The sequence below is a fragment of the Schistocerca nitens genome, chromosome 2, assembly GCF_023898315.1.
Source record: "Schistocerca nitens isolate TAMUIC-IGC-003100 chromosome 2, iqSchNite1.1, whole genome shotgun sequence".
Classification (NCBI taxonomy): Eukaryota; Metazoa; Arthropoda; class Insecta; order Orthoptera; family Acrididae; genus Schistocerca; species Schistocerca nitens.
The window spans coordinates 427,189,994-427,203,341 of NC_064615.1; the positions used below are offsets into that span (position 1 = coordinate 427,189,994).

Sequence of the window (13,348 nt, forward strand, 5' to 3'; positions counted from 1 at the left end):
CTCCTTCCCTTACCACATGTTCGAATCCCCCATGACTAACAGATTATCATTTCCTTTTACATACTGATTTACCCATTGTCTATCTCTTCATCTTATGGTCGTGATGTCGGCATGTATGCCTGAACTGTTGTTGTTGATATTGTTGCTAACAATTCTGATGAGAACTACACTACCACTGAACTGTTCCCAGTAATTCATTCTCTGTCTTACTTTCCCACTTGTAACAAAACCTACTCCTGTTAGACCATTTCCAGGTGCTGTTCAAATTACCCTATATTCATCTTAGCAAAAATCCTTATTTTCTTTCCATTTCACTTTAGCTGACCCCCACTATATCTAGACTGAGCCTTTGCTTTTTCCTTTACATACTTAAGTTTATCTCTCCCTTGGCAGTTCCCTCCCAGAGATCTGAATGGGGGACTAATACAAAATCATTTGCCAATGCCACATTTTCAAGTTCAGGCCACATGTTCTGTGGATACATGTTGTGTGTCTCTAACGAAATGGTTATCATTGTCTTCTGCATCCTCATGCCCTTGATAATTGCTGATTATTCCGGCTTTTAGGACAGTTTCCCACGACAAGGGTAAAAGAGTGCCGTGAGAGACTGTCCACTCCTCCACCGTCTTTGACAAGGCTGATGGTAGAATGATGGTCACTCCTCACACTGAGAGTCTTTTATTCAAAATTTTAGCAGTACTTAAGTTCATGAGGTATCAGGGAATAATGTGGATGCTCAGCATATTACACCTCATCTGTTTGAGAATAAAGCTGTTGGTGGTCCATCAGAGTTGTGCAAAATGTTTAATAAATCACATCTTGTCAACACTTGGCAAGTTAAATCAAACTTTTTTGGTATTGGTAAATCTGATAAATTCTTGAAACCTGGTGATCCTGACAACTGCATCACATGCAGCTACAAGAAACAAGTAGAGAAGAAAGTATATCAATTATTAAGAATCACCAGTGCAACATAAATTAGTTCTGCACTCAGTCACCTGTGCAGTGTGTCTTTCAGGTGACTTCAATATCCTGACAAAATGAAATACTTGTTACAGAAACTATATTATAAAAAGAGTGAAAGAGATAATTTATACAATTACTGATCTATTTCTTTGCTACCAATTTTTTCAAAAGTTTTTGAGAAGGTAATGTAGGAGAGTAATCGCACATATCAGTACGCATGATTTGCCATTGCGAATCACAGTTTGGGTTCTGGAAAGGAGTATTGATACAACATGCAATTTCATCTTTTGAGTGTAGCGCACTAGCAGGGCTATATGATAAGTTGAGGACAGTTGAAATTTTCTTTAACAAAACCATTTTAATGTGTGGACTATACAACACTTTTGTATAATTTGGGACATTATGGGATTAGGGAGACAGCTCAACAGTGGTTTACCTCATGTATGGAAAGCAGAAAACAGAAGGTTGTCCTCCAGGGTCAACCAACAGGGAAGAGGTTTGATTTTGACTAAGGCCATGTAAAGTGGGGGAAACCACAAGGCTTTTCTCAATACAGCAGAGTATTGATTATCAGAACATCAGTCAACTGAACAACCACTTACCCAAACTGTTACTCGCTCGCATGTGCTTTTTCAAACTATAACTCTGTCATGTCTGTACATGTATTCCATTATGGGATTTGTTGTTGACAATAGCGAATCATTCAGAAGAAACTGCAGTAATCATTCAGTGAACATTACACAGAAAAATGATAAGCATTTGGATAATACTTCCTACAACATTGTACATAGAGGTATGCACTATTCAACAAATTTAATTTTCCATAGGTTGCCAGCAGAATTGAAAAAAATGGGTGATAAACTACTATCGCTACGCCGGTCCCAAGCCCGGGGCCTCACCATACAAGAGGTGAGGAAGGAGGAGGGGGAGGAGTAACAACCTCGTTAAAAAACCAAGGTTCACCTGGCCCGGGTGATAGCACCTTGTAAGGGCTCCTTGCTAGGACTACAGTGAAGACCTCAACGGTAGTGAAGGCGGAGGGAATAGTTCTCGGTACGGCGGAACTAGCGGAAGAGGCAATCAAAGAAAAAAATCCACTTGGCGTCTGTCTTGAAACAAGCGGCTGAGTGGTCAGCGTCTGTCCACCAGTGGTGCGGCTGAAAACCATTCCTCGGAGCTAATAATCTCGAGTAGAATCCTTAGGGGACTTGTTCCCCTAACCCAACAAACAATCAACAATGGATACGCACCTTGTAAGAGATTTTACCCCAGGGACTAACCAATCTCCAATTTCTAAGGAAATTAAAAGTAGGCATTCGGATTCTAGGGGCCTACAGCAATGTGCGAAGGATGAGTCGGAGCATCCTGAAACCTGCCTTAAGCAAGCAACAAATAAAATTAAACACAAAAATATAAACTACTTGGCAACGTTCAACGTAAACTCACTTCTAAAAACAGGAAAACTTAAAACGTTAATAAATTTTATAAAACAGAAAAATATAATGATAATTGCACTCCAAGAAACAAGGTATACTGATGAACATTCATTTGATTCAGAGGGATTCAGAATCTTAAAAGGGAAGCCAGGAAAAAGAGTTATGAAGAATGTACCCCAATTTGGAACAGGATCCATTGTAAACCAAAATATATTAAACTCGATAGTAGAATTTAAATTTGTCAATGAAAGGCTTTCAACATTAACCTTCAAATCAGTAAACAAACTGTATACCATTGTAAACTCACATGCACCAACAAATGAGAAAAACAGAACACAAAAAGAACAAACAGAAATTTTTTGGCAGGAACTGTCAAACACCTTAGACCAGATTTCATCCAAAAACACAATAATATTGTTGGGAGACTTTAACGCTCAAATCGGCAAAGAACGTCATCACCAATCCATAGTAGGCAAATTCCCTGCACATAAAAGAACCAATGCAAATGGAGAAAGACTTCAAAAAACTCCCCAGAAAACAAACTACATGGGTATCCCCGAATCCAGTCTGTGGGGAGAAACAACTTGACCATGTTGCTATAAGCAGATTGTCTGCATCAGAGATACTCAATGTAAAAGTTGCTAAGAGTGCAAGTTTAGATTCAGATCACTATCTATCTGTCGTTAAATTCAAAATTAGACCAATATATAAAAGAAAGAGCGAATATCAACCTAAAAAGTTTGACACTCAGAAATTAACCAAGGAATACAATTTCATGACACTTTTGGAAAAGAAAACACCTAAAACATGGGAACAACTTCAAAAAGATACAGTACAGACAGCAGAAGAAACCATTCTCCTTACCAAAAAATGGAAACATGCCTCGTGGAATGATGAGTGTGACAAACTAATCCTAACAAGACAACGAGCTTGGAACATTTGGAATGCCAACAAAAATGATAAAAATAGGAACTCCCTAAAAGAAGCCTGGAAGCAAGCTTCAAAAGGCCTTAAAAAGATCCAAGTTCAATACATAAAAGACCAACTAGCATCAACAGACTCCAACTTCAAACAGAACAATGCTGGGGACTTTTACAAAACCTTCAAAAGTAACTTAAAGAAATACTCTCCTCCTAGTCTATTTTTCACGGACCCAAAAACGCAGAAAACTGCATACAATAGCATAGAGAACTGTAGAATACTTGCTGAATATTTTGAAGAACTACATAACTGTTATCCACCGAAAGAAAAATTTAATTTCAATATTGTAAACCCAACACCACCAGACTCTAGGCCGCCAACCACAGAAGAAATAAAAGAAATCATAAAAGAGCTTAAAAATAATAAAGCCCCTGGAGAGGATAATATAGTTGCTGAACTATGGAAGTACTCTAGTGACAACATGATACAGTGTCTATCAGAAATACTAAAAGAAATCTGGACAACACACAGATTACCACCAGACTGGACATCTGCACTAATACATCCACTACATAAAAAAGGGAAGAAAACAGATCCTAGCAATTATAGGGGAATCTCCCTCTTACCAGTGACCTGTAAGATCTTCTCTAAGGCACTTTTAAAAAGAGCAGAAGAGATACTTGACAAACAGCTAGGAGAGTATCAGGCTGGATTTAGGAAGGGAAGGTCATGTGCAGAACAAATACTAAATTTAAAGAACATAACAGAAATGAGGAAAATCAGGAACTTAAAATATGTAATTACTTTTGTGGATTTTAAAAAAGCCTATGATTCAATTGACAGAAATACACTGCTTGATATCTTAAAAGAATTGGGACTCGATGCTAAAACAACTGCAATAATTAAAGGTACTTTGACAAATACAAAATCGAAAGTAAAATTTAGGGGAGAGCTCTCAAAATCGTTTGAAATAAAGTCAGGTGTTCGACAGGGAGATGGTCTGTCACCTCTGCTTTTCAATTGTGTCTTGGAGAAGGTAGTTTGAGAATGGAGGAAGGCCATCAATACTAAAGGGATTCAACTAGGGAGAAATCCAAACAAGATCACTGTCGACTGTTTAGCCTTCGCAGATGACACGGCATTGATTACAGATTCACTAGACAATGCCCAAGAACAAATAAGAGAACTACAAAAACAAGCAGCCAAAGTAGGACTACAAATATCCTATGAAAAAACAAAGTTTATGACAAACATCTGTGATGCTCCTCAAAATATTGCAGTTGACAACAACACAATACACAAAACAGATTCCTTTAAATACCTAGGAGAGTGGATTACATACAATGCCAAAGAAAAGATAGCTATAGAAACTAGAGTGCACAAAATGGAAAGAGTGTTTCATATGACCAAAAACGTTTATAATAAAAAATCCTTGTCCTGGAACACGAAATTAAGACACTACCAAACAGTGGCCAGACCTGAAGCTCTCTATGCGGCAGAAACACTTAAACTAACAAGAAATGGAGATCTTGAGAAACTAGAGAAGGTCGAAAGAAGAATTTTAACGAAAATACTGGGAGCTAAAAGAAACGATAATGCTGAATACAGGTTAAGACCAAACAGAGAGCTATATCTGAAAACGGAGAAACTAACTGATGTAATGAGGAAGAGGAGACTACAGTTTTTTGGACATATATTCAGAATGGATAACAACAGACTAACCAAGCGGATATTCACATTACTCAATAGCTACAAATCCAAGCCAGCATGGTTCATAGAGACTGAAAAGGACATTGAAAATGCTGGAGTTACAATAGACACAATAGAAAACAGGACACATTTCAGAAAGGCAGTTCAAAAGGCAGAATTTCAGGAGAGAAAGAAAATAACTAGACGAAAGTGGACTCAAGAAGAAAGGGAACAACACTCTAAAAGGATGAAGGAAATTTGGAAACTGAAGAAATCTAATACAATGAAGAGTAGCCAAAGTTGATTCATCGTACCCTCCAAATGGGTTATTCGAAAGAAAAAAAAAAAAAAACTACTTGTATTTAAAACCAAGTTCAAAGCTTTCTTTGTGGCATACTTCTCCTATTCTGTACTGATGTTGCTAACAATAGTTGATAACTTTCCTCTGTAATGTGTTATTTATTCATATATGCTCTCACATTTTATGGGTTTTGTTAATTATTTAATTTTTTGTTTACAAATTTTATGATCAGCATTCTGTACACTATGTGCGGACTCCTTCCATAACAAGAAGCTTTATCTTGCATTTCTATTGTTAAATAACCAAAAAATTGTGGGATATTCAGGCAACTATTCCAACAGCAAGTGATTACGCTGAAAAGAGTGTGATACATCGGTTAATTATTGGATTGTTATGCCTGTTTCTATAAATGTAATATATAGTATAAGTATAATGTATAGTTTGAATCCACCATATATTTTATCTTTTTGTTGCACCAATTCTTGCACTGTAGTTTTCATACTGAAATTTATGGAGAAAACTATGAACTACTGAAAACAGACAGAGAAAGGCACTCTTTATTTCCAGGCACATGCTATCTTGTGAGATACAGTAGTTACATCTGGCAAAACAGATGCAGTACATTGTTTTTAAAACTACCCTTCCATCTTTTCTTACACAGGCACTGAAGCATCGTCTCTGAAGTGTTTGCCTGATGGACTAGTAGACACTGATCGATTTCTCTTTCCTTGATTTTTCTTCCGTTTTGGTAACTCTTCAGAGGGTAAGCTGAAAAATTACAAAATTATTTACATAGCAATAATGAAGTAAGGCAAATATTAAAATCCTGAAATGATTCTGTTACTTTTGTCTTTATATAACTAAAGAAATTTACCATCATGTCTTAGGATAAAGTTTAGTTTGGGGAAAGATAGTTGAACCTTTCCATGATAAAAATTCAAGCATTTAGCTTAGAATTATAAGTGAGGCCGCCACTAACATTTTAAAGATAAAACTGGAAAAATGGTTTTAAACAATAGAGAGACCTGCCAAATTTTAGCTGAATACTTTGAAAATCTAGTAAATTGTGGAGAGCCTAATGACAAATTACAATTTCAAAAACCGCAACATGAAAATCCACCATCAGAACCACCTACAGTAGAAGAAATAGAAAAGCTTATCGAAGCATTGAAAAATAACAAAGCACCAGGAGAGGATGGGACAGTAGCAGAAATGAGGAAACTAAAGGGCTTATCCACATGGCAGAAAATTCACGAAGTAATTAAAGACATTTGGACAAAAGGAATCATACCCAGTGACTGGAAACAAGCATTGATCCATCCTCTCCATTAAAACTGAGATAAAACAGACACCAACAACTACAGGGATATATTCTTGTTACCAGTAACATACAAAATACAGTCTAAAGCACTTTTAAATAGAATAGAGGAACAAGCAGGACCTTACATAGGAGATTATCAAGCAGGATTTAGAAAAGGTAGATCATGTGCAGAACAGATTCTTAATTTAAAAACAATTTTGAGAGTGAGAGGTACACAAAATAAAAATACAGTAGTTACTTTCATAGACTTCAAGAAGGCCTACGACTCAGTTGACAGACAAATGCTACCCAGATACTGTATGAATCAGGGATGGACGAAAACAGCAGAAGACTTGTTGAACAAATGCTCACAGATACAACATCAAGAATTTAAGTTTCAAGGAGAAATTTCTGAACCATTCAAAATCAAAACAGGAGTTCAACTAGGAGATAGACTGTCCTCAATTCTCTTTAACTTGGTTTTAGATAAAATAGTAAAAACTTGGGAAAGCACATTAAAAAACAGAGGCACAAAGGGTATAAGCATGAGCCAAGGAAAGAACAAATTTGAAATGAAAAGTTAAGCCTTTGCGGATGATAAGGCACTGATAACTAAAAACTGAACAGATGGAACAGTTATGCTGGATCTGTTATATGAGTTTGCTGAAAAGACTGGGCTAAAAATATCCTATGAAAAAACCAAGTATATAGAACACAAACATAATACAGAAATGTTTATGAAAACAAAGTATGGAAAAATTAAAAGAGTTGATAAATTCAAATACCTGGGGGAGTGGATCTAAGCCAATGGACTGGATAACACAACAAATAAAGAAAGAATAAAAAAGTTAGAATTTGCATATAAATTAACACAAAACTACTAAAATACTACTAAAATACAAAATCAGCATCCATACAAATGAAAATTAGACATTATAATTTAGTTATTATGACACAAACAACATATGGATCAGAGTGCCTAACATTGAATAAGAAAGGTGAATTAAGAGAACTAGAAAAAAGAGAGAGAAAATTACTAAGAAAAATTCTAGGTCCTGAGAAAAACAATGAAACTAGATGGATTAAAAGGAGAGATGAAGATTTATACAAAAATACAGAGAAGATCACAGATACAATGGGGAAGCGGCGGCTAAAATTTTATGGACATTTAAAAAGAATGGAAGAAACACGGATTACAAAGAAAATTTTTAATTACGTTAGTAAGCTGAAAAAAACTGTAGGATGGATAGAAACAGTAAAGAAAGATGCCAACAAAATAGGTGTTACAGAAGAAATAATACATGACAGGAATCACTTCAGGCTACTGATAGAAAACACAAATTATGAAGAAGATGAGCCAAGACCTCGACGCAAGAGAGTGTGGACGGATATGCAGAGACGAGCAGTTGGAGAGAAAATGTAGTAGTACTGGGAAGAAAGGAAGAAAAAGAAACACCATAAGTCTTAAGTTGTATGTGGAGCATAGCTGGCCAAATTCATAAATAAAAAATAAAAATAAAAAAAACCTAAAGAAAAATTTAAGTAATCAAAATGACGTTGGAAACATTTCTCCCTTTCCTGAAGAAATTTTATTTTAAATTAGGAACATTAGAAATATGGTGCTAACTTCTTTTTAACTTGGTCTAATCTTAGCAAACATTTCCTACTGTCAAATAACATAGAAGATTCAATATCATCCATGCCTCAGTGGATGACTCAAAGAAGACATATTCAAGCTGAACCCTAAAATGATATCCTTCCCCGACATCCTCCCTATTCAACCTAAAGTTCCCTTCCATCACCCCTCTAAACTTCAAAACTTCTCACATCTTATGACATAACTGCATCACCATTCTTAGTCCACAGTTCCTGCAACTGCAACTACCACCTACACCAACTGCATCACTAGTATAACATACTCAACAGGAAATACCGAAGTCATTTATCAGTTCATGTGTGTTCATTGCATGGTTATCTACATGGGGATAACCAAAACCACATTGGCATAACAGGTGAATTGGCACAAATGAATTGGCACTTCTTGGGGGCATAATGCAGTCACTTGTTGATCATGCTCTACAGCATGACTCAAGAGACCAGAATGGCGACAATAATGTATGGGTCATTTGGATCTTATCAACCAGCTTATTCTCTTGAACTTTTGAGACAGGAACATTCTCTACAACATATCCTTTTATCCCACCAATCTTCCAAACTTAACCTACATATCCTAATCCACCATCCTCCTCTTCCTTTCAACATTGGTGTTAGAATCCATCCATCTGTTTGTCTATCTATCTATGTGTTTTCATGACTTTATTTGTTATATCTACTTATATTATGGCTTGCAATAATGTCAATAATTTTGTACCTGCCCACTATGCACCCAAGTTTCAGACACTAATGTCATGTACGAAAACAAAACATCTCTGTGATTATTCCTGAAACAGTAAACTAAATGATGGAGTTTCAAGTTCCTATGAAGTTCATTTGTAATTTATTACATTTCTCATTTAATGAAATCATTTCATGCCAGTACAAGGCAATTCCAAATGAATACTGTGATTACTATTTAAAGCACAGCAATACGTCCATAATAATTCCAGAGACTGTAAAAGAAAATTCAAACTTTTCTTTACTTACAGTGGTAGCCCATTAACCTGGCTTCTGACAATCTGGCACATTTAACAATTTCGTATCGCTTCTTACATATTGCGGATGCACTCAGCAGAATTCAGTTGTGCTCGGCAGTGGTCAACAATTTCAAGTTGTGTAGTGCCAACAATTGTTTCACTCACCTGTCAGACAGCTCCTGCCATGTACGAATTGTCTATAGCAATTAAAAGAGTAGTGCTTTAAAGTGTAGTCATGAATAGTACTGTCCCATATAGTAAATTACAGTAGTTCTGTGTAATGTTGTGGGAATGTATTCTCAACATAGCATCTCTTAAAACAAAGTTGAAGTAAAATGTAAACATGTTACACTTACACTACAACAAATTCTTGCCATCAGTAATCAGACTGAGAAAGATGAGAATCGAAATAAGATTATGGAAGAATATGAAGTTGGTTCTTCAGCAATCTATAATATTTAAAAAATAAATAAAAGTAAGCTTCAAAAGTTATATTAAAAGACACTGAATCACAGAAAACTTTGAAAAAGTCCAGACTAGATCATCTGAATAAAATTTTGTACACGTGGTTCTGTGCCAAAAAGTCTGAAGAATACCTGTAACTGGGACTATGATTATGGAAACAAGTAAACAGTTAAATGATAATTTGAGGTTGTCAGAAACTGAATGTGTATTTTCTTATGGTTGACTATATCAATTCAAAACTCACCATGGAATTCGGTAGCTTGATGTAGGTGGAGCGGAGGGTTTATGACTGGCAGATCAAAATGCAGCTAAAGAATACAAATTTGGTTCAATACTGTAACTTAACTGCTAGTCAAATCTACAAAGCTGATGAAATAGACATACTTTGGAACGAGCAGGTGAAGATGAAATGTGCACCGAAGTTTTTTTTTTTTTTTTTTTAATAAATAAATAACATAAAAACCAAGGAGTGTTTACAGTTGTGTTGTGTTCAAAGGCTTCAGGAGACCACATGCTGATTCCTTATGTTATTGGCAAGTGCAAAAAGCCAAGAGCTTTTAAAGGTGTTTCAAATTTTCCTGTAATTTGTGGAGCTCATCCCAATCTATGAGTGACCTCCAAATTGTTTAAAGATTGGATTTTCCATAATTTCATACTTTCTGTGGGAGAAAATAATAATAAAAAAAGACTTGGTTTGCCCAAACAGGCAATGGTTGTAGTACACCCTCCAGCACCTAAATTGATCTAAGGGAATATATTCACCATGCTACCCTTTGCTCTTTGGAAGGCTTAGCAAAGACTCAGGACGTACGCCTACAAAGAAGAAATAGACTCCACTATTCCTATCAAAGATTAAGCTACTGTTGAACTGTCAGGCGTCGCTCAAAATGAAATATGAGATGAGATGAGGTTTTGGACTGGATAGACACTGACAACTAAGCACTTGTAGTTGAAAAAAATATCAGACAAACTGATAGTAGAAAGTGTGATAGCACCACAAGAGCTTCAACCACCAGATACTGAATATGCTGAAGAAGAAGGGGCTGATGCAAAAAACTCAACACCTCCATCTACATGTTACGCAGCAGTTGCCGCTATTGATGCGTTTATAAGATTTGTTGAAAGCAGCAAATCCTACAACATAGCATAATTTTGAAGGAAAAAAAAGCAAAGACAGAGACATTAGGACTTGTCTCAAGTGAATAAAACACTGAAATACTGTAATATAAAACACACACGGTATTGCACTACAGTATGAACTGTCCTGAACTTAACATGAAATCTCAAAATTACACTACAACATGTAGGCAATCAAGTTTTTTTATTTGCTCTCTAAAATGTTGTTTTATACAGTACTATACATTTTCGTTTCTCTAATAGGCGCAGAGAATGTATAATAAACAATCGAAGGCCAGTCACTGGTTACCCATAGTTTACCTTGCATCTCACACCCTGTACTGTACACTGCTGTTCTTAGATGATGTCCAGTAATACATTACTTTTGGCAGTCCAGCACTGCATTTCGGGTTATGAAATTTGTTTTTGACAAAGGATTTCATATAACTTCTTAAAAAGAAATCCACAGGTGTTAGATACCTAGGCAACTATGGGCAGAACATAATATTCTCCAGTACAATACTACCAATCCACAATTTGGAAAATAGTGATTTAAGGTGTGCAAATCTCCACATCCCAATGTGAGGTTGTTCCATCTTACTGAAAGAGGTAATCTGTAGATTCAGTATGAAACAGTAGCATCAATCTTGCTCCAGTATGTCCATGTAAATGTTTACCGAAACACTTAATGAAGTGAAATGGACTGCACAATTTTTGTGCTTGCATTGATCAGAATCCTTACTATTGTTCAATTACATCTACATAAATACTCTGCAAGCTACCATGTAATGCATGGCAGAGGTTACCTTGAACCCCTATTAGCTGTTTCCTTTCCTGCTCAACTCACAACTAGAGCAAGGGAGAAAAGATTGTCTGCAGGCCTTCATACAAGCACTAATTTCTCTTCCGCATCTTTGTGGTTCTTGGCAGCAGTAGAATTTTTCTGCAGTCAGCTTCAAATGCTTGTTCTCTACATATTCTCAATAGCGTTTCATGAAAAGACAATTGTCTTCCTTCCAGGAATTCCCATTAGAATTCCTGAAGCATCTGTGTAATACTTGCATGTGGCGCGAACCTACAGGTAACACCTTGCGGTCTCCTTCATAGAAAAGCTACACTTTCCTAAAATTCTCCCAGTAAATCAAAGTCAACCATCACCTTCCCTACTACTGCCCTAACATGCTCATTCCATTTCAAAATACTTTGCAACATGGCATCTCGACATTCCATTGACTTGACTGTGTCAATCAGCACATTACCAATGCATTGTTAGAACATTACGGGATTGTTTTTCTTGCTCACCTGCATTAATTTACATTTTTCTTCATTTGTAGCAAGATCTTTATCCATCACAACAACCAGCAATTTTGTACCAGTCCTCTTGTGTCCTCTTACAGTCAACCTTCCCGTATACCACAGCATCATAGGCAAACAGCTGCATATTGCTGCTGATCCTATCTGTCAGATCATTTATGTATATAGAAAATTACAGCAGTCTTATCACAATTCCCTGCAGCACTCCTGACTATAACCTTGTCTCTGATGAACATTCACTGTTGAAGACAAGGTACTGGGTTCTTTTATATAAGAAGCCTTCAAGCCATTCACATGCCTAGGAACCTAATCCGTATGTTCAGACCTTCGTTCAGAGTTTGCAGTTGGTCACTGTGTAAAACTCTTTCTGGAAATTCACAATTATGGAATCTGCCTACTGCAGGATATCGTGTGAGGAAAGGGCAGGCTGAGTTTTTCATGACTGGTGCTTTTTAAATGTATGATGATTTGTGGGCAGAAGCTTTTCTCTCTTAAGGAAATTTATTGTGTAGGAACTCAAGAGTATGTTTCAGAGCTCTGCAGTAAACCAATATTAAGGATACTGGTCTGTAATTTTGCAGGTCCAGTCTTTTACCCTTCTTGTATACAGGTGTCACTTGCACTTCTTTCCAATTGCTTGGAACTTTGTGTTGGGTGACAGATTCATGAGAAATGCAAGCCATGTAAGGAGCCAATACCATGCAGCACTCTCTGTAAAGAAGAACTTGGGTTCCGTCCAGACCTGACAACTTGTTTGTTTTCAACTCTTTCAGTTGCTTCTCTATGCCAGAGAGCCTATTACTATGTCCTCCATATGGGAGTCTGTGCGATGGTCAGACTATGATATGTTTACAAAATCCTCCAGTGAGAATGATTTCTTAAATGCAAAATTTTTTCTTTTGTTGTCTTATACTGACTCACCAGGCTGGTAAACAAGTGACTGGATAAGTGTCTTTGACCTGCTTAGCGATTTTATGTAGAGCGAGAATTTTCTCAGCTTCTCTGGAATATCTTTTGCTAAGATATGACAATGGAAGTTGTCGTATGCTTTGTTCTTTTTTGAACTGAGATTGCAATCATCTCTCCTTCTTTAGCATTTCTTAAATTTCAATATTTAACCAAGGTGGGTCTTTTCTTATGTTAATACACTTACTTGGCATGTCCTTCTCCAGAGCACAATTCAGAGTTGTGTTTGCTATAAGACAGA

General features: G+C 36.4%; 1 protein-coding gene across 4 annotated transcripts in view; it reads right to left on the bottom strand.

Moving 5' to 3' along the window:
- Positions 1-5,851: 5,851 nt before the first annotated feature.
- The window catches only part of LOC126236292 (probable tRNA (guanine(26)-N(2))-dimethyltransferase), a 73,965-nt gene continuing 66,468 nt past the window's right edge, over positions 5,852-13,348 (bottom strand). For all 4 annotated transcript variants that reach the window (XM_049945482.1, XM_049945480.1, XM_049945481.1 and 1 more), the window contains one exon: positions 5,852-6,081. In XM_049945482.1, the coding sequence (XP_049801439.1) occupies positions 5,967-6,081 (115 nt within the window). In that variant the 3' untranslated portion in view covers positions 5,852-5,966. The remainder of the gene's footprint in view (positions 6,082-13,348) is intronic.